Source organism: Oryx dammah, unplaced genomic scaffold, assembly GCF_014754425.2.
Source record: "Oryx dammah isolate SB20612 unplaced genomic scaffold, SCBI_Odam_1.1 HiC_scaffold_3, whole genome shotgun sequence".
In the NCBI taxonomy this organism is placed as follows: Eukaryota; Metazoa; Chordata; class Mammalia; order Artiodactyla; family Bovidae; genus Oryx; species Oryx dammah.
In genome coordinates, this window is record NW_024070187.1 from 22,541,777 (window position 1) to 22,569,647 (window position 27,871).

Consider the following 27,871-nt stretch of genomic DNA (forward strand, 5'->3'; position numbering starts at 1 on the left):
GTTGTAAAGAACTTGGCCAGTTGAATAAGAAAATTATTTGTGTATGGTTCTAATCATTGTGACTAATGGAATAATGACTGAGAAAACCCCCCGTGTTAAGAAGCTTCAGACTAGAGGCAGGAATGATAGAGCATTTATTAGAGTGTTGGGAGGCATTTTAGTAGAGTTGAAAATTCATGTTCTCAATTACCAAATTACCATAATGTTAGTTAAAGAGAATTCCTGTTGAGGTACTTGAATAAAAGGAAAAGTTGAATAAAAGCTAAGCTTCTTCATATGGGAAACTATTAAAGAGATTAATGAGCATTATTTATATCCATTTTCTAGCACTATAATACTATTAAGATTAAAAACAAAATGCAGATACAGGATGAATTTAAGAGTAAGAACTGTGTCGATTTCCACTTGTTCCCAACATTCCTATTACAATTCAAAAGAAACACATAATTGCCTAGTAAGTAGTACAACCATAAAAATTTAATGGATAAATAGAGTTCTTGGGAACAAATGTAATTCCAACTTTGCTATTATGCAATTTGTAAATGGGAATTAAAAACAATAAAGTCTTCCAATATACAGGAATATTAAGACATTAGTAAAAAGTAATTTGAAATGTATCATGCAAAGTTAAAGTGAAAATTATAAATCCTAAATATATGAGTGTAAGTGATCTCCTATTTGGTGGTAACATAAAAAGTCTGACTTTTAAAATCTTTACTTATTTCTCAATATAAACTGTCTCTTGTGTTTCTCAGTGAAGAATTAAAAATTAAAATATAAGGGCCTTTTGTCCTATTTCCTAAGTAAAATATAAACATATGGTAAATCAGTGTTAAAGGCAGAACTTTGTATCAAGCTGTTTGTTGATCTGATATGATCTTATGTTTATTATCTTCCAGAATAAACCTCAGAGTGAATGAGAAAATGTCATTGATGTTAAGAAAATAAAGTTTAAATTCTCTGTCTAGAAAAATAATTATTGCAATTAGTAAACGGTTGGTTACCAGCTAGAGGAAGGGGTGTTTAAGTCAAACACAACACATATGTAATATTTCCTTTCAAATTTGATGAGGGTGTCTCCATTATCACTTGAGAATGGAGTTCTATGGATCTGAACAAAGCTAGTGGAGGTGATGGAATTCCAGTTGAGCTATTTCAAATCCTGAAAGATGATGCTGTGAAAGTGCTACGCTCAATATGCCAGCAAATTTGGAAAACTCAGCAGTGGCCACAGGACTGGAAAAGCTCCATTTTCATTCCAATCCCAAAGAAAGGCAATGCCAAAGAATGCTCAAACTACCACACAATTGCACTCATCTCACACGCTAGTAAAGTAATGCTCAAAATTCTCCAAGCCAGGCTTCAGCAATACGTGAACTGTGAACTTCCAGATGTTCAAGCTGGTTTTAGAAAAGGCAGAGGAACCAGAGATCAAATTGCCAACATCTGATGGATCATTAAAAAGCAAGAGAGTTCCAGAAAAACATCTATTTCTGCTCTATTGACTATGCCAAAGCCTTTGACTGTGTGGATCACAATAAACTGTGGAAAATTATGAAAGAGATGGGCATACCAGACCACCTGACTTGCCTCTTGAGAAACCTGTGTGTGGATCAGGAAGCAACAGTTAGAACTGGACATGGAACAACAGACTGGTTCCAAATAGAGGAAGGAGTACATCAAGGTTGTATATTGTCACCCTGCTTTTAAACTTACATGCAGAGCACATCATGAGAAATGCTGGGCTGGAGGAAGCACAAGCTGTAATCAAGATTGCTGAGAGAAATATCGATCACCTCAGATGTTTCTCATGATGTGTTCTGTGTATAAGTTTAATAAGCAAGGTGACAATATACAGCCTTGATGTACTCCTTTTCCTATTTGGAACCAGTCTGCTGTTCCATGTCCAGTTCTAACTGTTGCTTCCTGACCTGCACACAGGTTTCTCAAGAGGCAGGTCAGGTGGTCTGGTATGCCCATCTCTTTCAGATATGTAGATAACACCACCCTTATGGCAGAAAGTGAAGAGGAACTAAAAACCCTCTTGATGAAAGTGAAAGAGGAGAGTGAAAATGTTGGCTTAAAGCTCAACATTCAGAAAACTAAGATTATGGCATCTGGTCCCATCACTTCATGGGAAATAGATGGGGAAATGGTGGAAACAGTGGCTGACTTTATTTTTCTGGGCTCCCAAATCACTGCAGATGGCAATTGCAGCAATGAAATTAAAAGATGCTTACTCCTTGGAAGGAAAGTTATGACCAACCTAGACAGCACATTAAAAAGCAGAGACATTACTTTGCCAACAAAGGTCCATCTAGTCAAGGCTATGGTTTTTCCAGTGGTCATGTATGGATGTGAGAGTTGGACTATAAAGAAAGCTGAGAACCGAAGAATTGATGCTTTTGAACTGTGGTGTTGGAGAAGACTCTTGCAAGTCCCTTGGACTGCAAGGAGATCCAACCAGTCCATCCTAAAGGAGATCAGTCCTGGGTGTTCATTGGAAGGACTGATGTTGAGGCTGAAACTCCAGTACTTTGGCCACCTCATGTGAAGAGCTGACTCAGTGGAAAAGACCCTGATGCTGGGAAGGATTGAGGGCAGGAGGAGAAGGGGATGACAGAAGATGAGATGGTTGGATGGCATCATTGACTTGATGGACATGGGTTTGGGTGGACTCTGGGAATTGATGATGGACAGGGAGGCCTAGCGTGCTGTGGTTCATGGGTTCGCAAAGAGTTGGACATGACTGAATGACTGAACTGAAGTGAACTGAACTGAACAATTTGGTGTTTGAGTTTCATTCTTCAATATATATAAGAATGACAAAAATGATATTTAGAAAACAAAACAAAATATAATAAAAAATGAAAAATAGAATTCAAAAAGATAAATTGATTAAAATAAAAAAGATTAATTTCTTCAAAGAAAAGTCCAATATGGATCATAAATTGAGGAAAACACCTTGAAACCTTAGTCTTTGCAGCCTCAAAAAATAATTTCAGCAACTTTATTAAATCATGCAAGTCACAGAAGTTTTGGGGGCAAAATAAAATCCTTGTGTATGTAGAGCATCACATACCTGAACTCACATTTATAATTCAGACTTTGTGAGTAGTGTTCTTTTTAAACAATCCATCATTTTAATTGGAATTCAGAAGTTGTAATGAACTATTAGCTTCTTGGAGAAAGTATAAAAGCAGATATCCAATCTCTGAATCTAAAGGTTGTCAGCTAATAAGTTTTCCAACTTTAATACATTCTAGAGCTATAAAAACAGTTCTATTGGCCTTTGTCCTAAACGTACAGCTATCACTATACATTTACTGTTAGAATTAATTATTGTCTAAATTAGAGGACAAGCACTGTAGGTGTTTTAAACCATGCTACTAATTTTTTAAAAGTTACCTAATATATGATTTTGAGCAGCCTTGTCAGCTACTCTAAGGCATTCTGACTTTATTCTGTAGGTAATGTAGAGCCCCATAATCAAGTGTGAATTCTAGAAAGACTGAGGAGATAGGCTACCAGCAGCAGATGTAAAAGAGAAGATGATAATACAGGCTGATGGGAATGGGCAGTGGGAAAACAGAGACATTTCTAAGCCAGAGAAGTTCACTGAATGTGGGAGACAGAGAGGGCCGTGTGACAGCCCTGAGGTGCTATGGGTAGTAGTTATGCTTTTAAATAAGATCTGAATGTGTAACATATATAAACAATGTGAAGTCTAGGGGGAAAGTACAGACTAGAACAGTGATTCAAAGGGTCCATGAGGTCAAAACAATTTTCATAATAATACTAAAATGTAGTTTGTCTATGTTGGAGGAAAAGCAATGGATAGTAAGACAAATGTTGCCTAAGCATGAATAATAAAGGCAGTGGCACCAAACTGTGTGATAAACCACCACGCACTTGTGCTTAAAATAAACGTTAATTTCTTATAAGAAAAAAACACACAATAAGATACCACTACATAACCATTGGAATGGCTGAAATTGAAAGACTGACCAAGTGTTGGTAAGGGTGATGAGCAATTGGAACCCTCAACACTGCTTGTGAGAATGTAAAATGGTATAACCACTTTGGAAAATAGTAGTGTGGTTTGTGCCACAATGATTAATGACTTGCAGCATCTTTTTATGTGTTTGCTTGCAATCCAGATATCTCATTTGGTCAAGTATCTACTTAAATCTTTTGCCCAGTTTTTTTCATTGGGTTGTTTTTTTATTATTGTGTTTTGAGAGTTCTCCATATATTCCAGATACAAGTCTTTGATTACATGTAAAGTTTCCCTGCTTTCTGGAAAGCTGGAGAATTTTTGTTTGCTGTTCAACATTACAGTCTTTATCATGGGTGCTATATCTCTACAAATATACTTGAACTTTGCTCTAGGATGCAGTTACATTACTTGATAACAATTTAGTATTTCAAGATCTGCTTTTAAATTTTGTTATGCATGACCAAAACTATTTTTCATTCAGGGTTGATTTTGCCCTCACTGGCCAGGTGATACTTTGCTAAGTATCCTCCCAGAGGTTTCTTGACCTATAAGGTTTTTTCCACTCTTGGAGGTGGATACAAAAACTATTCCCATGTCTGTGTGAACTCCTGAGAGGTTCCTCTGCTCCCTCAGGATGGTTCTTTCTTTGGTTTTGAGTAGTTTCCTTGCTGGCATGTTTTGTTTGGTATTCAGCTGAAGATGAACAATACTCTGCAGTTCTCCATAGCTCCTCTGTGTGCAGCTCTCTTTGTTTCAGCACTGTGCCTGGCAAACTCATGATGCCTCGGCCTCTGGTACTCCCATCTCCATCTCCTGAACTCTGGGTAACCAATGACTCCACCTGGGTCACCCTTTCCCCTCTGGTGTCATGGAAACTCTCTCCAGGTAGTAAGCTGGGAAAATAATAGGACTAACCTTGCTGTCTCCCCTCTCAGTGCTGATATTCCTGAATGGCCTCATGTCCAGTATTGGAAAATGGTTGCTTCATATATACTGTCTATTTTGTTTAGCTGTACTGGATCATAATTACTCCACTTAGCGAGAAAGAGAAAGCCCAGTACGTCTTTTTAAAATTCTACATGGCAAAATGCGTATACTGCGCTTCTGCTACATACTCAAGTTTAGTAATCATCTCAGGGACATGTGTCTGTGCAATTCTTTGATTTGCTGCTGAAAATAGGCAATAGGCTCCCCCTACTTCCCAATGAAACAATAGTTGTACTTGAAAGAAAAACTAACAGATAAACTGTGGTTACTTAGACTTGACCACCGGCAGATACTTTCTTGAAAGTGAATGAAGTTGTCATTTCAAGGAAAACTCGTTGACAATGTTTGTTGACAACTAGAAATTTGTACATTGAGCAAAAAAAAAAAAAAAAAATGTATTTCAAGCAAAAAATAGAACATTAAAAAACTTATATCCAAACCATGAGCTTGAGACCTTCCAAATACATAATACTTTTCTGATTAGATCAATGGTGATATTAATGAATGTGATTGGGGGATGCTCTATAATGAAATACATCAATACCTAGAAGATCTGTATCTAAGGAAATCAATATTTTCTACATGACCAATGTATAATGTTATAAAATCATGCATGGATAGAACAGAGATTAAAAGTTCAAGACAGGCCAAAGAACTGAGTATATTTAGCAGAGTACAGAAAGTCTACTGATATATTTTTAGATGCCACATTGCAGCTAAGCTTTAAGAAACTATCACTTGTCAAGTTTGAGGATAGTATTAAGAGTAACTCCTCTCTTTTCTAACTACAAATCAGAGACAGAACTTTTTTCACATACAGCATGTTGCCAAAGCCAACATGATAATCTAACTGACTTCTATTACACTAGATATTAGAGTTTTGCAAGAATGTCAAGCAATACCACTTCTCTCACTAATTTTTTGTTTTTAAAAATACATCTCTTTCACATAGAAATGTTATTGATGTTTACCAGGAATGAATTTACTATTTTAAAATGAATCAGATTCTTAATTCTACATTTTAATTTCTGACATAATAAAAGTCAATAAATTTAACTAACATAAAAGCTCTTTGGGATCATCAAAATGTTTTTAAGAATATAAAGTTTCTTGAGAACAAAATGTTTAATAATCATATTATACATAAGAGAAAATGTCTTAAGCCACATTTGGGGAGAGCCACAAGGGCCAAAGACAGAAATCTGAGCAACACCCTCACCTTCCTACTGTTGCTGAAATGTCCATACATCCAATTTGTCCTTAAGAAGTATTATTTTATCCTTTAAGTAGCTTGCTAATTTGTCCTCTAGGATCCATCTCTCCATTAATTCCTTAATTCAACCCTTCATCATTTCTCTCCTGTACCACTGCAGTATCCTCTTGCCCAGTTATGCAGCCATTACTTGTACACCAGACTGCCAGAATAACCCTTCTAGCAGCCTAGCCTGATTATATGTTAACCACAATTGAAAGGAATTTGAAAATAGTCCCAAGCAGTAAATTCAAACTCCACGAGAGAAAGCATGAGAAAGCCGTTCAGAGTGCATCTAGTTCAGTCTGTGTTTCTAGCCTCATTACACAAAATCGATGACACATGAATTATTGTCATTCAAAGCTACATGGTGTATTCTCAGTGAAACAGATATGCCCTAGCCTCAGAGTCCATACTCCCTAAGTGGGAGAGTTTAAATAAATGAAAACAAGTAATTGAGCCTTTCTCAAGTCATCTTTGTGACACTACATTTATGAATAACAGACATTGTTAAAAATATGTGACTAGACAAGAGTTACTCAAAGTCTTTCTTTCTAAGCTAGTAAGTAACTATGCAACAATACAGCTGATCAGAAATGATCTGGATGGAATGTTTAAATGGCTGAACAACAATCACCCTACAAAAACCCTATAAAAGGTTTACATTTGCTAACCATTGCAATTAACTGAAAAGTTGTAGTAGACTGAGGTAATGAACTGCACTGTTACTAGTTATGTAACCTATTTGTAATATAAGAGTTTATGGGTTTGTCTACAACATTCTTTTATAGCTGTACATTTATTTCATAATATGGCTTCTTCTGTCTGAACCACTTTATGACTCACTAAATTGAAGGAGAAGGCATTAGAAGAAAGAAAACCAGTGAAGCCAAAAGTAGATTTTAAGCCACATTTCCCCTAACCACATCTGACCAAAGGCCAGCATATAGAAGCACAGTTTATATGGACATGCTTTCCAGGGGGCTTATTACTGGGAATACAGAACACCATAGTTTCTAACAAAAGAAGTCCCCACAGAAGGTATGCCCAGGGTAGGAATTTGCAAAGGAACCATAATTGAAATGTTTCAATTTAATTAATTGCAACAACAAATTTATCTCTAATGTGCTATTGTTATTAACATAAATCAGCAAGTTTTCTTACATCTTGAAGTCCATGATAAAAATTAGTTTTTTCTTTGATATGACTCTGAATTCAACTACCTAATATAGTATCATATATGCCAACAAAACATGAAAATTAATTAATGACATCTTTTCTATAATAACATGTGCCTACTTATTATCTTTGTTAACTGACATATGATGGGAAAAGTAGAACACAGTCTTTTTTTTTTTTTTTCAGTTAAAGAAACCTGTATGGTTTATTTTGAAAACTGATTAAATCTCAACTGTTTTCTAAGTCATCCCTATCTCACATATTTAAGTACAACTTCCTGTTTTACTGGAATTGTTTGAAAGAATTTTTATTTGCAGCATTTTAGAATCACTAAAAACATTTTTTCCTCTTAAATTGAATGTCTAAAATTTTCTCACTCTTAATTCCCTAAAACTTTACAGATTTTTTATTTAATGGGTGGATTTGTACAATAAAAATGAAACATGTAAGGGAAAACCAAAGAAAAAAAGCAATTTTAGGCATTTGGTTCAAAGGTTCCTGGAGGACATATCTCAAGATGCATGCTAGAAATCTTAATTAGTTGAAATTTGTAATTGTTCACACTCCTTGTTAAACTTGTAACTAATAATTTTTTTCTCAATTTTAAATAGTGTTTCAAGTAATCTATTTACAGAGATATAACAGATTAAAGATTCAATCTCTATCAATCTCTGTATAGAAAATCTAAAATACTAATAATATTTCATTCATGAATGGCTGAATGTCACATAGAAAATTTCTCAGAAGCCAGAGCAATGTATAAGCACAGATTTATAGTGTTAAGGGATACATTGGAACCCATATTTCCTCTGAGTTTTTGTGCCCATCCTTGGTGGTCCTAGGTTCTAAGGAATACCATACTCATTGTAAAGGTGATAAAATCAAGGCATGAGCAAAGAAAGGGAACCTTCTCATAAGTTGAAATGCTCAATCTTCTTTTTCAGCCTTGTTCTGGGTGAAACAGAAAAGTAGAAATAGTATTTCTTGAGATTTCCTAAACTAAAAGCATTCACTTGGTTGTTGGACCTACATAGGGCCAACCTTAAAAACTGCCAAAAAACTGCAAGCCAAAATTTAGTTTAAAGTAATCCCAGGTGGAAATTTAACTCCTGGCAGAAGCAGAATTAAATATTTTTTTTTTTTTTTTTTTTTTTAAGCAAAGTACATTAAAATCAAGCCTCAGTGGAGTTATATAGAGTTCCACGTTACATCAGTTACAATGAAAAAACTATTGAAAGAACAGAAGTCTTAAGGAATAAGGCCAGCAATCCACATATTACTATTTTCAGAAAAAATATAAATGTCAATATAATTAAAGACATTTTAAAAAGAAAATGAGATTGTAAAGAAATCAAAGACTATTAAGATGGGCCTGGCTATGGTTAAACACCCAAATGGAACTCTAAGAAATGAAAAATATAATTGCATGTGATAATTGAAATTAAAAACTCAATGAAGATTCAAAGGCAGCTGAGAAAAGCTGAAGAAGCTGTTATCTAAAAGGTAAATCTGAAGAAATTAAGTAGAAAGAAGCAAGAGGAGCCAAGTGAGGGTAGGTTTGAAAGAGATACACAGAGAATGAGAAGGCCATACATGTGCTTAATCAGGAACAGAGAAGAGGGAAGACACTCAAAGGTATCAATGCTTTATCAGATTATGAAAAGACAGGGAATCTCAGATCTAAGAAGCTCAAATAATTACACACAGGAGAAATTAAAAAGGTAACATCTAGACACATCAGTATAAAACTAAAGAAATTCATACAAGAAGAAGATCTTAACAGTTGGTTATTGAGAAAAATAGACTGAAAACAGACAAATGGTGGTTAAGTAGCCAACTTCTCAACAGCAAAATGGATGTGAAATGACAGTAGAATAATATTTTCAAGGACTGACAAAAAATAACTGAACTTCTCTATCCAGTGAGAATATCTTCAACAATGATGCAAATCTGACATTTTTGCACAAATTGAAACTGAGATGGTTTATTACCAACAGAACTCACTAAAGAGAATCTTTAAAGATATACTTCATGGGAGGAAAAAATGATAGGGAGAGAGTTTAATATGCAAGAAAGAATGGCATACAAAGAAAATTATAAATCAATGGTTTAAGTTAAACAAACATTGATTCTATAAACGTCAAAAATGTGGAAAAACTAAGAATGAATAATCATCTTGAAAAGTTGGAAAGGAGATGATTATAAGTTAAACATTATAAATGGTGCTTTTATTTTTCAGTACAAATATAATTGTTAATAGCTAAAAGTAATTATTAATAATTTACTTGTTAAGTATATATCTAGAAATTTCTAGAATATTATGAAAGAATAAAGTAGCATGCAAATAAAATGAGAGGGACTCAAGCCAAAAACAGGCAAAAAAAGATGAAAGAAAAGAGAAACATGAAAAAAAGGGAACAAAATGAAAGCAATAAATAAGATGGTAAAGTTGAATCCATACGCACCAGATATCAAAATCAATATAAATTTATTATTATATATTAAAAGAGTATGATTCTACCACTGAGTTTTTAAAATCCAGCTAGGCACCATTTATGAAATATACACTGAGTTTATAAAGATAGAACACATATATAAAGATAGCTCAAAATAAAAGAATGTAAAAAGTTATACCATACAGATAACAAGTCTGGTCTAATGGCCATAAAGTACAGTGCATACCAAATATAGAGATAAGTTTTCTTTTCGACCACACATGGATTTTTCTAAAAAATTAGTCAAATACAAGACCCTAAATAGAACTCAATAAATGTAAAACTACTTGAATAATAGAGACTACATTCTCTGATGACACAATTTGGAAGTGAATGACAGAGGATAAATTAAACTTGTGGACACAGAAGGGGAAGGATAAGGGGGACATGAATTGAGAGAATAGCACTGAAATATACACATTACCATATGTAAAATAAAGAGCTATTAGAAAGCAGCTGTATAACACAAGGAGCTCAACTCTGTGCTCTGTGAACAACCTAGAGGGGTGGGATGGGGTGGGGTGAGCAGGAGGGAGGTTCCAGCAGGACAGGACATATGTATGCTTATGACTGGTTGACGCTGAATGGCAGAAACCAACACATTGTAAAGCAACTATCCTCTAACAAAAAAAGTACTAATAAATTAAAGCTCATATTTCTGTTTTTGGCTTCCCTAGCGGCTCAGATGGTAAAGCATCCATCTGCAATGTGGGAGAACTGAGTTCAGTCTCTGGGTTGGGAAGATAATCTGGAGAAGGAAATGGCAAGGTACTCCAGTACCCTTGCCTGGAAAATCCCATAGACAGAGGAGCCTGGTAAGCTACAGTCCATGGGGTCACAAAGAGTCACACAGACTGAGCAACTTCACTTTCACTTCTGTTTTAATACTTCTAAATAAATCAAAATAAGATTAGAAAACATATAGGACTTTTCATAAAAATAAAAAGCATTATGAGAACCTGTTGGGTATAAATGAATAAGTAGTTGAAGAGAAATTATAGCCTTAAATGTCTTCGTAGAAAGGAAAAACATAAAGATTAGCTATTCATGAGCTAAGTATTTTTAAAACTGAATGAAAGAGAAAAAAGAAATATTATGTATAATATAAAAATAACTAAAATGGAAAAATGCAGAATAGAAAATAATTTTTAAATTTAAAAGATTTTTCCTTTCCTTTGAAAGGAAAATGAAATTGACAAACTTTTGGGAAAATTAATTGATATAAAACAAAAGGAGACAAACATCAATAAATGATCTTAGCAATAAAGAGATCACAAATTTTATATAGAGTGGACACTTAAAAATAAAGGATTATTATTAACAATTTTATAATGGTAAACTTTGAAAACAGTGAAATCAGCAAATTCTCGGAAAAATAAAACAACAAAAATGACTCAAATAGAAAACCTGAATGACTGCAGAACCCTTAAATATATTCAACTGAAACATTCAAAGAACAGATAATTAATTCATAATGGAAAAAATAGTCTGGTGTCCAACCTCACATTGCACACAGAATTAATTCCAGATGGAGATGGATGTCAGATTTAATGAGAAAGTCAAAAGTTTCCAGTTTTCAGAAGATATCTGTATGACCTAAGAGGTAAAGATTTCTTAGACAGGATATAATAAAGAAAGGCAATGCCAAAGAATGCTCAAACTCCCGCACAATTGCACTCATCTCAGTAAAGTAATGCTCAAAATTCTCCAAGCCAGGCTTCAGCAATATGTGAACCGTGAACTTCCAGATGTTCAAGCTAGTTTTAGAAAACGCAGAGGAACCAGAGATCAAATTGCCAAAATCTGATGGATCATGGAAAAAACAAGAGAGTTCCGGAAAAACATCTATTTCTGCTTTATTGACTATGCCAAAGCCTTTGACTGTGTGGATCACAATAAACTGTGGAAAATTATGAAAGAGATGGGAATACCAGACCACCTGGCCTGCCTCCTGAGAAACATGTATGCAAGTCAGGAAGCAACAGTTAGAACTGGACATGGAACAACAGACTGGTTCCAAATAGGAAAAGGAGTACGTCAAGGCTGTATATTGTCACCTTGCTTATTTAACTTATATGCAGAGTACATCATGAGAAACGCTGGGCTGGAAGAAACACAAGCTGGAATCAAGATTGCTGGGAGAAATATCAATAACCTCAGATATGTAGATAACACCACCCTTATGGCAGAAAGTGAAGAGGAACTAAAAAGCCTCTTGATGAAAGTGAAAGAGGAGAGTGAAAAAGTTGGCTTAAAGCTCAACATTCAGAAAATGAAGATCATGGCATCTGGTCCCATCACTTCATGGGAAATAGATGGGGAAACAGTGTCAGACTTTATTTTGGGGGGCTCCAAAATCACTGCAGATGGTGACTGCAGCATGAAATTAAAAGACGCTTACTCCTTGGAAGAAAAGTTATGACCAACCTAGATAGCAGATTCAAAAGCAGAGACATTACTTTGTCAACAAAGGTCCATCTAGTCAAGGCTGTGATTTTTCCAGTGGTCATGTATGGATGTGAGAGTTGGACTGTGAAGAAAGCTGAGCGCCAAAGTACAGATGCTTTTGAACTGTGGTTTTGGAGAAGACTCTTGAGAGTCCCTTGGACTGCAAGGAGATCCAACCAGTCCATTCTGAAGGAGATCAGTCCTGGGTGTTCTTTGGAAAGACTGATGCTAAAGCTGAAACTCCAATACTTTGGCCACCTCATGCGAAGAGTTGACTCATTGGAAAAGACTCTGACGCTGGGAGGGATTGAGGGCAGGAGGAGAAGGGGACGACAGAGGATGAAATGGCTGGATAGCATCACCGACTCGATGGACATGAGTTTAAGTGAACTCCGGGAGCTGGTGATGGACAGGGAGGCCTGGCGTGCTGCAATTCATGGGGTCGCAAAGAGTCGGACACAACTGAGCAACTGAACTGAACTGAAAAACAGTAAGCTAAAAGAAAAATACTGATACACTTAACTACAGTGAAAGTTTATCAAAAGTATCAAAAATAAAGTTATAAACTTAAAAATCCCAGACTCAAACTCATAGGAGACATTTGTAAACTATATAACCAAATATTTTTAAAGTATCCAATAAACCAAAGGAAAAATGAGTAAAAGCCACAAAGAAGCATTTCATAGAACAAAATTAGAGATTGTAATCTATGAATATATGCACGTGCAAAAATATGAGAAAATGCTGATTAGTAACCAGGATATGCAAGTTAAATCTATGATGAAATACAGTTTCACATTCATTAAATTGAAAATTAAAAACTGAGTGTACCAAGTATTGAAGAGGATGGGGAAGCATTGAGAACTTACATTTCTATTAGGTAAGTTGATACAACTGCCCTGGAGAGACAACTTGCATTACCTTTTATATGCATAAATCCTATGAGCACAACTTTCTTCCAGGACATATGCCCCCAAACCAGAACCTGTGGACCAGCAGACTTGTACAAAATAATATTCACAGAACAACATTTGTAATTGCATTAATTAAACAAAACCCAAACCCCAAACCTCTGCAAATAGTCACTATTTATTAATATGTGGACAATACAATTGATAGATAAATTGAGGTGCATTCCAACTATTTCAAACAACATAGGAGAGATACTGATTTACATTTCACAAAGCCACTATTTCTAATTCTTTGAGTGATGCTTAATTATTCATCAATAAAGATTATATTCATTAGACAATTAGTTCCGATCAGTGGTTCTTTAGCTTCAGAGTGCACTGGCCACAGGGGAACTCATTTAATGTTTATTTCTATAGCCGCTGCCACTTGTTCTTTCACGACTCAGTTCCAGAGATTTTACTCATTGGAACTGGAAGGAGCCAAGTATCTCTCATTCTGGGCAGCCCCCTCTGCACTACTCTGAACAGTCTGATAGAGACGGAGGGAGCGCCACAGAGAATAATGATGTGCACTTATTTCTCTTGCTAATACACAAAGTTGGATCAATGTAGGAAGGCTCCCTTCACTTAATGAAACAATTTGAAAAGATTCCCTTTAACTTCATAAAATCAGTATATTTAATTTAACATTTGTAACTTCTTACCAAAAATAAATAAATAAACTTTGAAAACTACAAACACTTAAGAAATCAGGAGTGTGCTTCTAATTCATTCATCATATTAGAGAAAGCCCAAACACATCAAATTGTGAAAAGGAACAACTAGAACCACGAGAAAACAGAATTCCTGCTTGCTTTTAGCGTACTTATCCTTCTGTCCAAATTAACCACATGTATCTAGGGAGAAAATCACACTGTTATTTGACAAGCTACAGAAACAGAAACTCTCGGATCTCCTTTCTATTCCCTGAAGGTATTTTCTTCTGAGCTAGTCCAAAGCCTTCAGGCCCTCACCTGCTGATTGGCTTGGGGCCACCCAAGGAGTAGGTGTAAATTCCAAAATAAATGAAGCTATTTTTTTGTTATCAGCCTTAGTGACTTAAATCAATTCTTTTCCTGTTTTTTCCTACTTCAATTCCCACCTGTTTTCCTGTTCCCTGAACTCTGACCTTTCCTAGATTTTTTTACTGTTTACCTGATATTTGACTCACTTCTTTGCTTGACACTCTTTCAGCCTTGAACTTTTCATTCACATCTCTGATCTCTCTCTAGCCCAATCAATAACACCTTGGCCTCTATTTGCAGTCCTAGAGCTCCTGCCTCTCTCCCCTACTCTCAGATGTGGCCTCCCCTCTCCTCCTCCCTTATTTCCCCTCTCTACTTTTGTCTTTTTCCCTCTCTCTATTTCTCCCTCCCCCTTCCTTTCTTTCTTCCTCTCATTTAATCAATACACAGAAAAATAATAAAACTAGCTTATGTTTATTGAACATAGACTCTTTGCCAGGAGCGCTTGTAAGTACTGTAAATGTATTAAATAATTGAATCATCACAATAATATCAGGTGGACAGTATTATTAAGTCAGCTCTTCCCTATGCCTACTATCTTGGGCTCAGAGGCATATAATAGGGTTTCTGTGGGAAATACATTTATTTAATATCAGCTTAATTGACAACAGTAAGTTTCCCCTTTAAACATTTACCTTACACAGAAAATCTGGGGGAGAAACTCAACATGAGTTTGTTATTTCTAAACATCATTTTATGGTTTTGAGCTACTCAGTTTTTCTAAGAGACACAGCATACAACAAACCAGAGTATAAGACATAAGACATAGTATTTGACATAAAGGACTAAAACATTATGTAGAAGAAAAAAGTCAGTAAACTATACAGAGGAAACACGTCTTTTCATGCCAGATGACTTCCCCAACCCCATCCCACAGTAAGAATGGCAGTAAAATGCTATATTGTTACATACAAAATAGACATGTGGAAGCTCCATGACTGCTACCTACAAGGTAATTAGGTCTAGCTTCACAGAGCATGCGCTGAACTATGTCCTCCTTCAAAAGCCACCACCTCTCAAAGATGCACAGCTATCAGTTTACTTTGCTTTTTATTCATCTCTTAGACTGTGCTTGCCCTCTCCTCTCCAGGGCTGTTGTCAGCCCTTCCTCTCCAACTCCTGTGCCCTGAGGCTATACAGTTAAGGACGGTAAAGCGCCTGTCTGCAATGCAGGAGACCCGGGTTTGATCCCAGGTTTGGGAAGATTCCCTGGAGAAAGAAATGGCAGCCCACTCCAGTAACTTTTGCCTGGAAAATCCCATGGACGGTGGAGCCTGGTAGGCTACCGTCCATGGGGTCACAAAGAGTCAGACACGACTGAGCGACTTCACTTTCACTTTCACTTAGACTGTGCTTACTTTTGTTCATCTCTTAGAATGTGCTTACTTTGCTTTTGTTCATCTTTTAGAACCACAGATATCTATAGGAGATAACTCAGGATATTTAGCCAATAATCACACACACACACACACACACACACAGATCTTTGTAAATAGTGTATCTGTCTATGTGTATGTGTGTGTTGTGCATATGCGTGCCAGTTGACATCACGCCCCATTACTCCTAAATATTTCCTAACAGGGATGTTCTCTTGCATATCATCTCACAATTTAAAATTCAGAGAACTGAACATTGTGCAATGCTGCTATCTACTACCTGTGTCCTCAGTCACTCGGTTGTGTCTGACTCTTTGTGACACCATGTGACACCATGTGACACCATGGACTGTAGCTGTCTAGGCTTCTCTGTCCATGGGATTTTACCAGGCAAAAATACTGGAGGGGGTTGCCAGGTCCTACTCCAGAGGATCTTCCCAACTCAGGGATCAAACCTGTGTCTCCTACATTGGCAGGTGTATTCTTCACCACTGAGCAACCTATCCTTTCTCCATTGTATCCTCTTTGCTCCTTACCAAAAATTAACTGTCCATATACATGTAGGTTTATTTCTGAGGTCTCAATTCTGTTTTATTGATCTGTGCCTATTTTGAGCCAGAACCACACTGACTTTATTATTAGAGCTTTGTAATATAGTTTGATGTCAGCCAGTGTAATATGTCTAGCTTTGTTTTTCTTTGTCAATATTGTTTGAACTATCTGTAATGTTTAGCAGTGCCATCCAAATTTTAGGATTATTTGTTCTACTTCTGTGAAATATATCATATGGTACTTTGATAGGGATGGTAATCCATCTGTAGATTGCTTTGGGTAGTACAGACATTTTTACAAAATTAATTATTTCAATCTGTATGCAAAGAACATAGTTTCATATATTTGTGTCTCCTTAATTTCCTTCATTAGTGTCTTACAGTTTTCAGTGTACAGGTCTTTCACCTCCTTGGTTAAATATAAAATATTGAGTATTTTATTCTTATGATGAAATTTTAAACAGGATAGTTTTCTTAATTTTTCTTTCTGATATTTCTTTATTAGCATATAGAAACACCACAAATATATGTATGTTGATTTCATGTTTTGGAAATTTACCAAATTAATTAGTTAGTTTAGCAGTTTTTTGGTGGACTTTTTAGGGTTTTCTACATACAGCATTGCTACTGCTACTGCTAAGTCGCTTCAGTCGTGTCCGACTCTGTGCGACCCCATAGATGGCAGCCCACTAGGGTCCTCTGTCTCTGGGATTCTCCAGGTAAGAATACTGGAGTGGGGTGCCATTGCCTTCTCCAGCGCATGAAAGTGAAAAGCAAAAGTGAAGTTGCTCAGTCATGCTGACTCTTAGTGACCCCCATGGACTGCAGCCTACCAGGCTCCTCCGTTCATGGGACTTTCCAGGCAAGAGTACTGGAGTGGGGTGCCATTGCCTTCTCTGACATACAACATTATGTGATCAGCAAACGGTGACAGTTTTGCTTCTCCTTTTCTTATTTGAATAACTTTTCTTTTTCTAGTCCTAAATCTGAGGCTAGAATTTCCAAAACTATGTTGAATAAAAGTGGCAAGAGAGGCATGCTTATTTTGTTCCTCACTGTTGAGTATGATGCTACTAAAAGTTTATCATGTATGACCTTTACTATACTGAGGTATGCTCTCTCTCAACCCACTTTGTTTAGAATTTTTATCATAAATATATTTTGAATTTTGTCAAACTGTTTTTCTGCACCTATTGAAATGATCATATAAATTTTATCCTTCATTTTGTTAATGTAATGTGTCATGTTGGATAATTTAGATGCTGGACCAGACAGATATTGGACCATCTTTGCATTTCTGGAATAAATCCCTCTCGATCATGGTGTATCACCCTTTTAGTGTATTGTTGGATTAATTTTGCTAATGTTTTGTTGATGATTTTTGTATCCATATTCATTAGGGATATTGGCCTGTAATTTTCTCTTTTTTTGTGGTGTCATTGTCTGGTTTTGGTGTCAGGGTAATGCTGGCTTTGTAAATTTTTTGAACGTTCCCTGCCCCTAAAAATTTTTAGAAGAGTTCAAAATGGATAGGTACTAAATCTTCTTTGAATGTTTTACAGAATTCATCGGTATTGGTGACTTTGGTGAAACATATTGCTCCTGGGCTTTTTTGTATAGTTTCAACTTCCTTACTAATAATCAGTATATTTCAATTTTCTATTTCCTTCTGATTTAGTTTTAAAAGATTGCATGTTTCTAGTAATTTATCCATTTCTTTTATGTTGTTCAATTTGTTGGCATATAACTGTGGTAGCCTCAGGGATCGTTTGTGGATCCTTTTTGGATCTTCTAACTTCTCTTTCATTTCTAATTTTATTTATATGAGTTCTTTTTCTCTTTCCTGGTTAGCCTATCTAATATTTGTTGATTTTGCTTATTATTTCAAAGAACTAGTTCTTAGTTTCATTGATATTTTCTATTGTTTTTTTGTCTCTAATACATTTCTCTGATATTATTTTCTTCCTTCTACTAATTTTGGGTTTTATTTGCTATTTTTTCTGATTCCTTTTGTAAAGTTAGATTGTTTATTGGAGATTCTTCTTGCTTCCTGATGTAGGCCTATATTGATGTGGACTTCCTTCTTAGAAGCATTTTTGCTGCATCCCATGGATTTTTATATATTCTATTTATGTTTTTATTTATCTCTAGGAGACATGCCATAATCTCCTTTGATACCTTTAATGACCCATTGATAGTTCAGTAGCATGTTGTTTATGCTCTAACTTTTTGTGTGTTTTTTTTTTTTTCATTTTTTCTTATGATTGATTTCCAGTTTCCTACCATTATGATTGGAGAAGATGCTTGATATGATTTCATTCTACTTTAACTTATAGAAACTTTATGACCTAACATGTAATCTATTCTTGAGACTGTTTTATGTGCTCTTAAAAAAATTGTTAATTCTGATGCTTTTGAACGGAATGTTCAATATATATATCTACTAATATATATATCTTGCTGTGGCACAACCCAACTGCCACAGCACACTGGTGGGCAGAGATAGCTCTGGCCTGGCTTCAAGGTTCAGCTGAGACACAGGAGTAGGTGTGGCTCTCAGTAGGGTATGCCCACTGTGGTGACAGATTGGAGGGAGGATTAAAAAAATGGCAACTACCAGTGACAGCATTAGGAAGGTAGCCGAGACCACCCCCACACAAAAACGTCTCCTGCCAGTGTCTTAGTCTCTGGGGAGCATCTCAACTGGTTCCTGCCTCCCTGGCAGATGTTTCAGATGCTTCAAGATTAGTAAGTGGGTCCCCTCTCCTATGGACCATATGCTTTTCAATCTGGTATTTCTGCACTGGTTTTCATATCAAGTGTGTTGTGTGGGAGCCCTTTATAAGCAGGTTTCTATTTTCTACAGTTCTATAGTTTTCTTGGACATATTCCCTGTTGAGCCAACCGTATGGTTCTTTTACCCTTTGTTCTTTGTCCAGTTTTCAGGTCCCTTTCTTAGGGAACTATTCCAAATACAGTTGTATTAATAGATGTGCTTGATCCATGGGAAAAGGTAAATTTAAGATTTTCCTACACTGCCATCTTTACTCTATCAAATTTCAATTTTGTAATCTTGACAGAAATACCACAATAAGCCCATTCATCATTAACAAAGTGAAACTCAACTGCACCAGTAAACATTTATAAACTTAGAAACACAATTTGTATTCTTCTATGATTTTTTTCAATATTCAAAATGCTGAAATATTTTGGAAAGAAAGCAGCATTACATTTTTGAAACAGAAAATAATGAGAAGAAATTGTCAAAACAATTACAAAGAATATAATGAGAGTTATAAATAAGCAATAATAAAAATTTAATAGAATTAGAGATGAGTATATTTTCAAGTAGAAAAGATTTGAGATGAATTCATTAATAAAGCAGCTTTTCAGTGAATCTTGAAGGATGGCTAGGATTTCAACCAAAAATATGGGGAAAGTTACTCCACATAAAGAAGGCAGCATAGGAGCAATGGTTTTAAGACAGAAATGGGAGACTGTGTTTCCAGAAATGGAAAGTGATCCAATTATCCTAGTGTACAGCACATACCTATACGAATGGTAATGACAGAAATGGCCTGAACATTTATGTTGCTACTGCTGCTGCTGCTGCTGCTGCTAAGTCACTTGAGTCGTGTCTGACCCTGTGTGACCCCATAACATGGCAGCCCACAAAGCTCCCCTGTCCCTGGGATTCTCCAGGCAAGAACACTGGAGTGGGTTGCCATTTCCTTCTCCAATGCATGAAAGTGAAAAGTGAAAGTGAAGTTGGTCTCGGGTCCAACTATTAGCGACCCCATTAACTGCAGCCCACCAGGCTCCTCCATCCATGGGATTTTCCAGACCAGAGTACTGGAGTGGGGTGCCATTGCCTTCTCCAGAACATCTATCTTAGTGCCATGCTTTTGAGGAGCTGGAAGGCCATGTAAAATGGATGGACTTCATCTGAAGGCCATGAGACCTCACTGACCAACAAATCAGAGCTTTTACAGCAATACATAGCTCAGATGAGAGGAAAGAAAAACATGCTTCTGTATGATTTATTTCAATGCATTGTGGCATTGTTATTTTTCCTGTTTTGTTTCTCCAACAACTCTACTGTTACATTGCTGTTTATAATTTAATGATTCCTATTTTATATTATCAAAGTTAAATATCTGAAATTCTTGGTTTGGTAATATGAAAACAAATCAAAATGTTAAAGTTGTTCATGAAAGCATTAGCAGTTCTTCCATTACTATTACATCTATAATTCAACAATGAAGAAAGTATGATAAATATGAAATAAATATGAACATCATATTTTCATATAAATATAAAATATGATAAAGTAAAGGTTAGAGAGAGCTGACTCAACTGTTGATAACAAGCCAGAATGCTTAAAAGATATAAGAAGAAAGAGAAAGAGAGGAAGGTGACCCAGTAGATGAGCTGGATCACTGGAACTGGTACACACTCTTTTAAAGGAAGGATTCATAAGCAGCAAAATACATAATGGTAACACTCAGAAATGTTAGTTGATTTTATGTAGATTTGAGATCAGATAATTCATATTACATACAAACTATGCTGTATGAAATCTATACATGTGAAAAGATTAGGAGAAAATAAGGTAAAGATCCAAAAATAATCAGAAGACAGAAAAGGGAAAACATATGGTCAAATTGGTTACACTACATACAGAAAGGTGGAAAACATACACAGGTTTGTATTATTCCCAGCTGGTGAATGAAGGAGACAGGAAACTAATATTTCTTCATTTGTTAAATAGAAATAAATACTCATATTGAACATGAATTACTGTATATTTTTTCATAATTTTAACAATAAAAGTTTTTCAGAGTCTTGATTAATTATAAAATATCTTTCTCTTTCATTAAGTTTTATAAAATTTCCTCTGATTTATCTTTATTTTGTGAATATATTAGAACATGTAATTATTTCTAAGACTTTTCTGGCTTTTTTTTATTATTCTCTTTATCATATAATGTTCCTGAATAATAAGCTTCCTTTCTTCCTGTATAATTCTCTGTGGCATAGAAGGGGAATAGAAAAAGGACACTAAAATTGACTTCCACATCTTTCTAACTAATTACCCATTTTTTTAAAAAACAGACTTTATGTGTTCAACACAAATGGCAACAGATAACAAAAAAATAATTTAGCATAACATTCAAGCGATTTACTAAAACAAATTATTATTGCATAGACCACAGCAATTAATATCAATTTTTTCAAGTGACTCAGCCAACACATAAAGTTATTTTAGGCATGGTTAGCCAATTGCTTATCGATCTGTATTTTGATTGCATGCTTACAATTTCAGACAAATTTAACTTAGAATAACAATATTATTATATTTACTATATTTTAGGTACATCTAAGCTATTATACGGAGAAGGCAATGGCACCCCATTCCAGTACTCTTGCCTGGAAAATCCCATGGACAGAGGAGCCTGGAAGGCTGCAGCCCCTGGGGTTGCTGAGGGTCGAACACGACTGACTTCACTTTCACTTTTCACTTTCATGCATTGGAGAAGGAAATGGCAACCCACTCCAGTGTTCTTGCCTGGAGAGTCTCAGGGACAGGGGAGCCTGGTGGGCTGCCATCTATGTGGTCACACAGAGTTGGACACGACTGAAGTGACTTAGCAGCAAGCTATTATAGAATGGGACATGGAACAACAGACTGGTTCCAAATAGGAAAAGGAATACATCAAGGCTGTATATTGTTATCCTGCTTATTTAACTTATATGCAGACCATATCATGAGAAACGCTGGGCTGCAAGAAGCACAAGCGGGAATCAAGATTGCCAGGAGAAATATCAATAACCTCAGATATGCAGATGACACCACCCTTATGGCAGAAAGTGAAAAGGAGCTAAAAAGCCTCTTGATGAAAGTGAAAGAGGAGAGTGAAAAAGTTGGCTTAAAGCTCAGCATTCAGAAAACGAAGATCATGGCATCTGGTCCCATCACTTCATGGCAAATAGATGGGCAAACAGTGGATGACTTTATTTCTTTGGGGCTCCAAAATCACTGCAGATGGTGATTGCAGCCATGAAATTAAAAGACACTTACTCCTTGGAAGGAAAGTTATGACCAACCTAGACAGCATATTAAAAAGCAGAGACGTTGTCAACAAAGGTCCATCTAGTCAAGGCTATGGTTTTTCCAGTAGTCATGAATAGATGCGAGAGTTCAACTATAAAGAAAGCTGAGTGCCGAAGAACTGATGATTTTGAGCTGTGGTGTTGAGAGTCCCTTGGACTGCAAGGAGATTCAACCAGTCCATCCTGGAGGAGATCAGTCCTAGATGTTTATTGGAAGGACTGATGTTGAAGCTGAAACTCCAATCCTTTGGCCACCTGATGCAAAGAGCTGACTCATTTGAAAAGACCCCGATGCTGGGAAAGATTGAGGGCAGGATGAGAAGGGGCGACAGAGGATGAGATGGTTGGATGGCATCACCGACTCAATGGACATGAGTTTGGGTGAACTCCAGGAGTTGGTAATGGATAGGGAGGCCTGGCATTCTGCAGTTCATGGGGTCGCAAAGAGTTGGACACAACTGAGCGACTAAACTCAACTGAAGCTATTATAAGAAATCAGTGTAAAAACTGAATATGGGAAGATGGGAGCTAACAATATCTTCAAAAATAGTCCTGTGTTGTCCATAAGCATAAGATTTTTTCCTATCAAATATCAATGGGAATATAATTTGAAAATATAGCCACTCAATGGTACTCTTCATAAAACAAAACAACTAAAACAACAATAAGGTATGCCCGAGTATTTTTACACAATAGTGATATCATAATATAAGTGGCCAATACAACTTGAATTCTTCAAGGAAGTAAAAATAATGGGTGTGGAAAACCACTCAAAATTTTGTCCCAATTTTTAGTGTTCCTCTGTATCAGAGGAGACAATGAGCATAAACTTACTTGTATCTTATGTTCTTATGTGTATTTTACTGTAGTAAATGTTTTATCATTTCCAATTGCAACATTTTTCCTTTTCAACTAAAAATACAAAAGGTACTTGGGAAATACTATACAAAAATAAAAAGTAACAGATTATTAGATATTAGAGGACTGCCAGTTTGAAAATCATAGCGTAGGGTTAACATTTCCCCCTTTTTATTGCTGCAAATCATCCCAAAACATAGAGAATGAGAAACAATTATGCAGATGTCCTATTCACTGAAAATAGCAAACAGTGACCTCTTAGACCTCCAGGTCAATAGAATGGTTCCAAAATCAGATTTCAAAAAGAGCTAACAAACATAGCTTTCTCTAAGTCTAGAGGTCATGCCTTTCTATATTGTAGACATGATGCAATAGTTTCAGGTAGAAGTGGTTTGGTTCCAAAAAGCAGAAAAGGTGAGGCTAAATGAAGAACTATACAGAAAAGACAAATCTATAGAAAGCAGTCTATGTCTGTGAAAACAAAGTAAAGTCTTTCATTGTGGGGGTGGGGAAGAACAAACAACAAAACCCACATTCTCTATCTCCATTGGCTAGACCAATAAAACCTCACTTTGTTCAGTGATACAAAAGAAAAACTGGTCCAGCACAGGATCCATATGAAGGTAACTATACGAGAAAGAGCAAACCAGCACATAAAGAATCATATACTAAAATCTCATTGCCATAAAAGTAGAAAATTGTGACTAAGCATTTTTCCATGAATTTTAAAAATGCAATAAATTATGATCACCCTTTTGAAACAATTATACAATGGAGAAATCAAGGTGTTAAGAAGAAGATAAGAACAAGAAATTCATTGCAAACTTCCCGTGTTCAACCAAAGGTTAAAATGAAAGAAGTAAAGCAATATAAAAATGAAGAAAAAATTTGAAATAATACAAGGGAAGAGAGAATACAGAAAATATAAGAATGTAGCAAAGACTGAAATGATGAATACAAGTTAAGTATTAATAAACTGATATTAATAATCAAAAAAGAATTAGAAACTGTATATTAAGATAAAATAAATCAAACACACATATAAAAGGAATCTCTGAAAAAGAAAATCATAATAATAAGATAGAGCAAACATTTAAAGACAGAAGCCAAGAAATTATACCTGAAATAAGAAGAATATTGAATCTATATCTTGCAGAAAAGAGCCTCCCTCCCCCAAAAAAAGAAAAAGGAAAACTAAAACAAAAACTAACATATAACCTAGCATATTGTTCTACAAAGTATGATCTCCTGCAAGCTGCCCTAAGGAATATGTTTATAAACCATTTTTTGAACCACTGATAAACATTGTCTGGAATAAAGCTAAAATTAAGAATCTTCATGAATTTTGAGGAAGTATAATACACTGTTAAATAAAGTTGGATTTCCTTTTTCTTTTCTTTAGTTCCACTGTCAAATATTCATGGGTTCAAAAAAAACTTTCAAAGTTTTAATTAAAAATATAAACACACAAAAACAAATAAGATTTGGCAACGCTACCTCCAAATATGATACTCTCAATTACAGAGATGTATTCTTCAGGCTCCTGCTCAGTTGAGATCTCCCATCTGCTTCTAGAGATATTTAATAATTCGTAGAGTTGATCTGAACTCTTCATCCCACACAGCAGAGTGACCACACTTTCTGGTGAAAAAAGTATGTTTTTCAGAAATTGACCTTTCTTTGGAGATAGGTTTTCAAGCAGGCTATTTGATAATATCAAAAGTTTACACTTGTAGGAGCTTAAATTCAGCAATTCCAAATCCCGAAGAGAGCAATTCTCCAAGCAATATAAAAGGGTTGCTTCCATTTTCACAACATGTGAGAAAACTTCGCTCAAGTACAGAGCCCATTCCTCAGCATCTCCTTCATATATCATGATGATGTCTTTTGCATTTTCTGGAAAAGAGAAAATAATGTATTAATTTTCTTATATTGACAGGCTAAAAGCTGATTATATTATCAGTTCTTGAAGAATTAAACGTACTTCTAATGGAATATGTTAATTTGCTTATGTGTGTGCATGCAAAGTCGCTTCAGTCGTGTCCACCTCTTTGCAACCCTATGGACCACAGCCCACCAGGCTTCTCTGTCCATGGGATTCTCCAGGCAAGAATACTAGAGTGAGTTGCCATGCCCTCCTCCAGGGGATCTTCCCAACCCTGGGTTTAAACCTGCATCTCTTAATTTCCTGCACTGTCAGGCAGGTTCTTTACCACTAGTGCCACCTGGGAAGCTCTTAATTTGTTTACACCAGAGACCAATAATATAATTTGTAGTATCCCCAAAGTAACCCTACAGGATTAAAATAATTCTTCAGATGCAACACAGAGTTCATGCTTTGTGCAAGTGTACACTGTACTCCCTGCACAAGTGTGAATCTAGAAAGCTCAACTGAAGTAAATGAGAGGCCTTGAGATAGAATGAAAAGACTGTTCTGTGGGATTAGGGATGCTGGGCTACCAAGCACGGCTCTACCAGTAACCATGTAATTTTAACTAGATTTACCTACTTAATTCCTTTCAGTCATTGTTTCTTCACCAACTAAATGAAGGTTTTTTTTTTTTTTTAAATAAGTCCTACCTCATGAATCAGATTATTCTGAGAAGAAGTAAGAGAATATATGTTGGAGGACTTGAAAATACTTCTTCCATGTAAAGATGGGTACATCAAGGCAGATTATAGAATTTCCATGCCCAGAAAACTAATTAAAAAAAAAAAGAAAAAATTCAATAATAAAAAACAAATGGAATATTATGTCAGAAACTAAAAAGTTAATGTTGATGAAATAAATCGGAGGTTCTAGGGAGGCAATGCTAGCCCTATCTATCTCCTACCCTAAAACCAGAATTGATGGGAAAACTCATAAACCACCAAACTGGCAGGGTGGTCATGAATCTCTTCCCTAATTGGAAACTGGTCAGGGACATCTGCAGAAGCAAGAAGGCTGAATCCTGAAGAAGTCAGGACTCAAGGTGAGGCAGTGAAGCCAGCCAAATTGCACAGGAAATCAAGAGCATCCCTGAGCACTGGGAGGAGTCTTGCAGAAAAGGTCTCATTAGAGACTATAATCCACTGCCTCCAATGTGAGTCACACTGACAGATCTTCCTTCTCCTCTTTTCTCTCACGCCCTAACAACTGACTGGAGTATAGATATTCTCTCTCAAACTATAGCTTGCATGGAAAAATAAAAAGTAGCCAGTAGGGAAGAGAACTTAAGGATAATTTACCCAGACAATATTAAGCAAATAGAAAGTCTAAAATGAGCTAAGAGAATCATGAGCAAGATGAAAGGATTAGCAATACAAACTCATAGTTATTGAAAGAGATGATGGCAACAACATGAACAGTAATAATATGATCATCATAATAATGAAAGCAGCACAACAGGAAAAAACTAGGAGAAATGATAAGCAGGGAAGAAAAGCACAAGAAAAGTTCTTCAGAGTAATAAAAAATTAATTAAATAAAACCTAAGGTCAAAAACAAGTTGATTTGATATTTTTAAAAGAATCATTTGAAAGGGTATAATAAATAGATAAAAAGATCAAAAGCCAAAAGCAGTACCATTGCTCAGATAGTAAATCAGAAAAAGCACTGACTAGATTAGATATAAATAATATTTTATCTCTGGCCTCAAAGTAAAGCTTTGTATTTTCACAGTAAACACAAAAAGAGAGAACAAAATTAAAGAACTGATGAAAAACCTGATATATATGGATAAGAGCCAAAAAAGGAAAACATTGAATATAAAGATACTCCAAAAACCTGAAATAGAAGAGAACAAAGGACATATTAAAAATTTAAATATAGTTTTAAAATCTTTAAAATATGGAAGAAAAAGAAACAAGTTTCATGGAAAAACTGTTAGCAAAAACATATCTTGATTAAATTTCTCTTGGTTTAATGATTATTATAAAACCTCTTCATATATCCAGGAAAGAAAAGCAAGTCATCCAGGAGGAGAAAAATATCAGGTTGATATATTTTTTACAGAGCAATTTCAAGGCCACATTATGATAAATTATAAGACAGCTCTTACAAAAATATTTTATAGTATCTTCATACTATAGAATATTATACAGCAATAAAAATGAATCACTGCTAACGTGAATGGATGAATCCAAAGACCTAATGTTGAGTGAAAGAAAAAACAAGTATATACTGAATGACAGTGTTTATATGAAGTTAAAAAACAGAAAACAAAACCCACCATGATACAGATCAAAACATTTGAGGTAGGATTAATGAATGGAAGCAGATAAGAGGGAACATGCTGGGGTTCTGACAATGTTCTATATCTTGATCTGAGTGGTTGTTACACAAAGTACACTTACATAAAAATCTATTCATCTATATATCTTAGACTGGAAATGTAAGTTATATTACAAAAAAAATTAAATTAAAATACCAAGAGAAAAAGAGAGTTTCAGGATGGCAGCTGTTTAAGAGGCATAGGGACTTATAATAGGAGAATGGAGCATTTCAAGAGGGAGATCCAAAGAAAATAAAACAACTGTAAGATTGTATCATATATTTGAAAATTTGAGGAAAAATGCTAATGGTTTGCAAATTCTGATTGGACATTTTGAAAAAATTAAAGATAGATATATTACAATCTTTTACATGCAAACTACA

At 35.5% G+C, this 27,871-nt stretch overlaps 1 protein-coding gene across 1 annotated transcript in view; it reads right to left on the reverse strand.

Moving 5' to 3' along the window:
- LOC120862282 (B-cell scaffold protein with ankyrin repeats-like) overlaps nucleotides 1–27,871 on the reverse strand; it is a 156,866-nt gene that overhangs the window by 90,669 nt on the left and 38,326 nt on the right. The window contains exon 2 of the mRNA XM_040238380.1: nucleotides 24,733–25,131. Within this exon, the coding sequence (XP_040094314.1) occupies nucleotides 24,733–25,131 (399 nt within the window). The remainder of the gene's footprint in view (nucleotides 1–24,732; nucleotides 25,132–27,871) is intronic.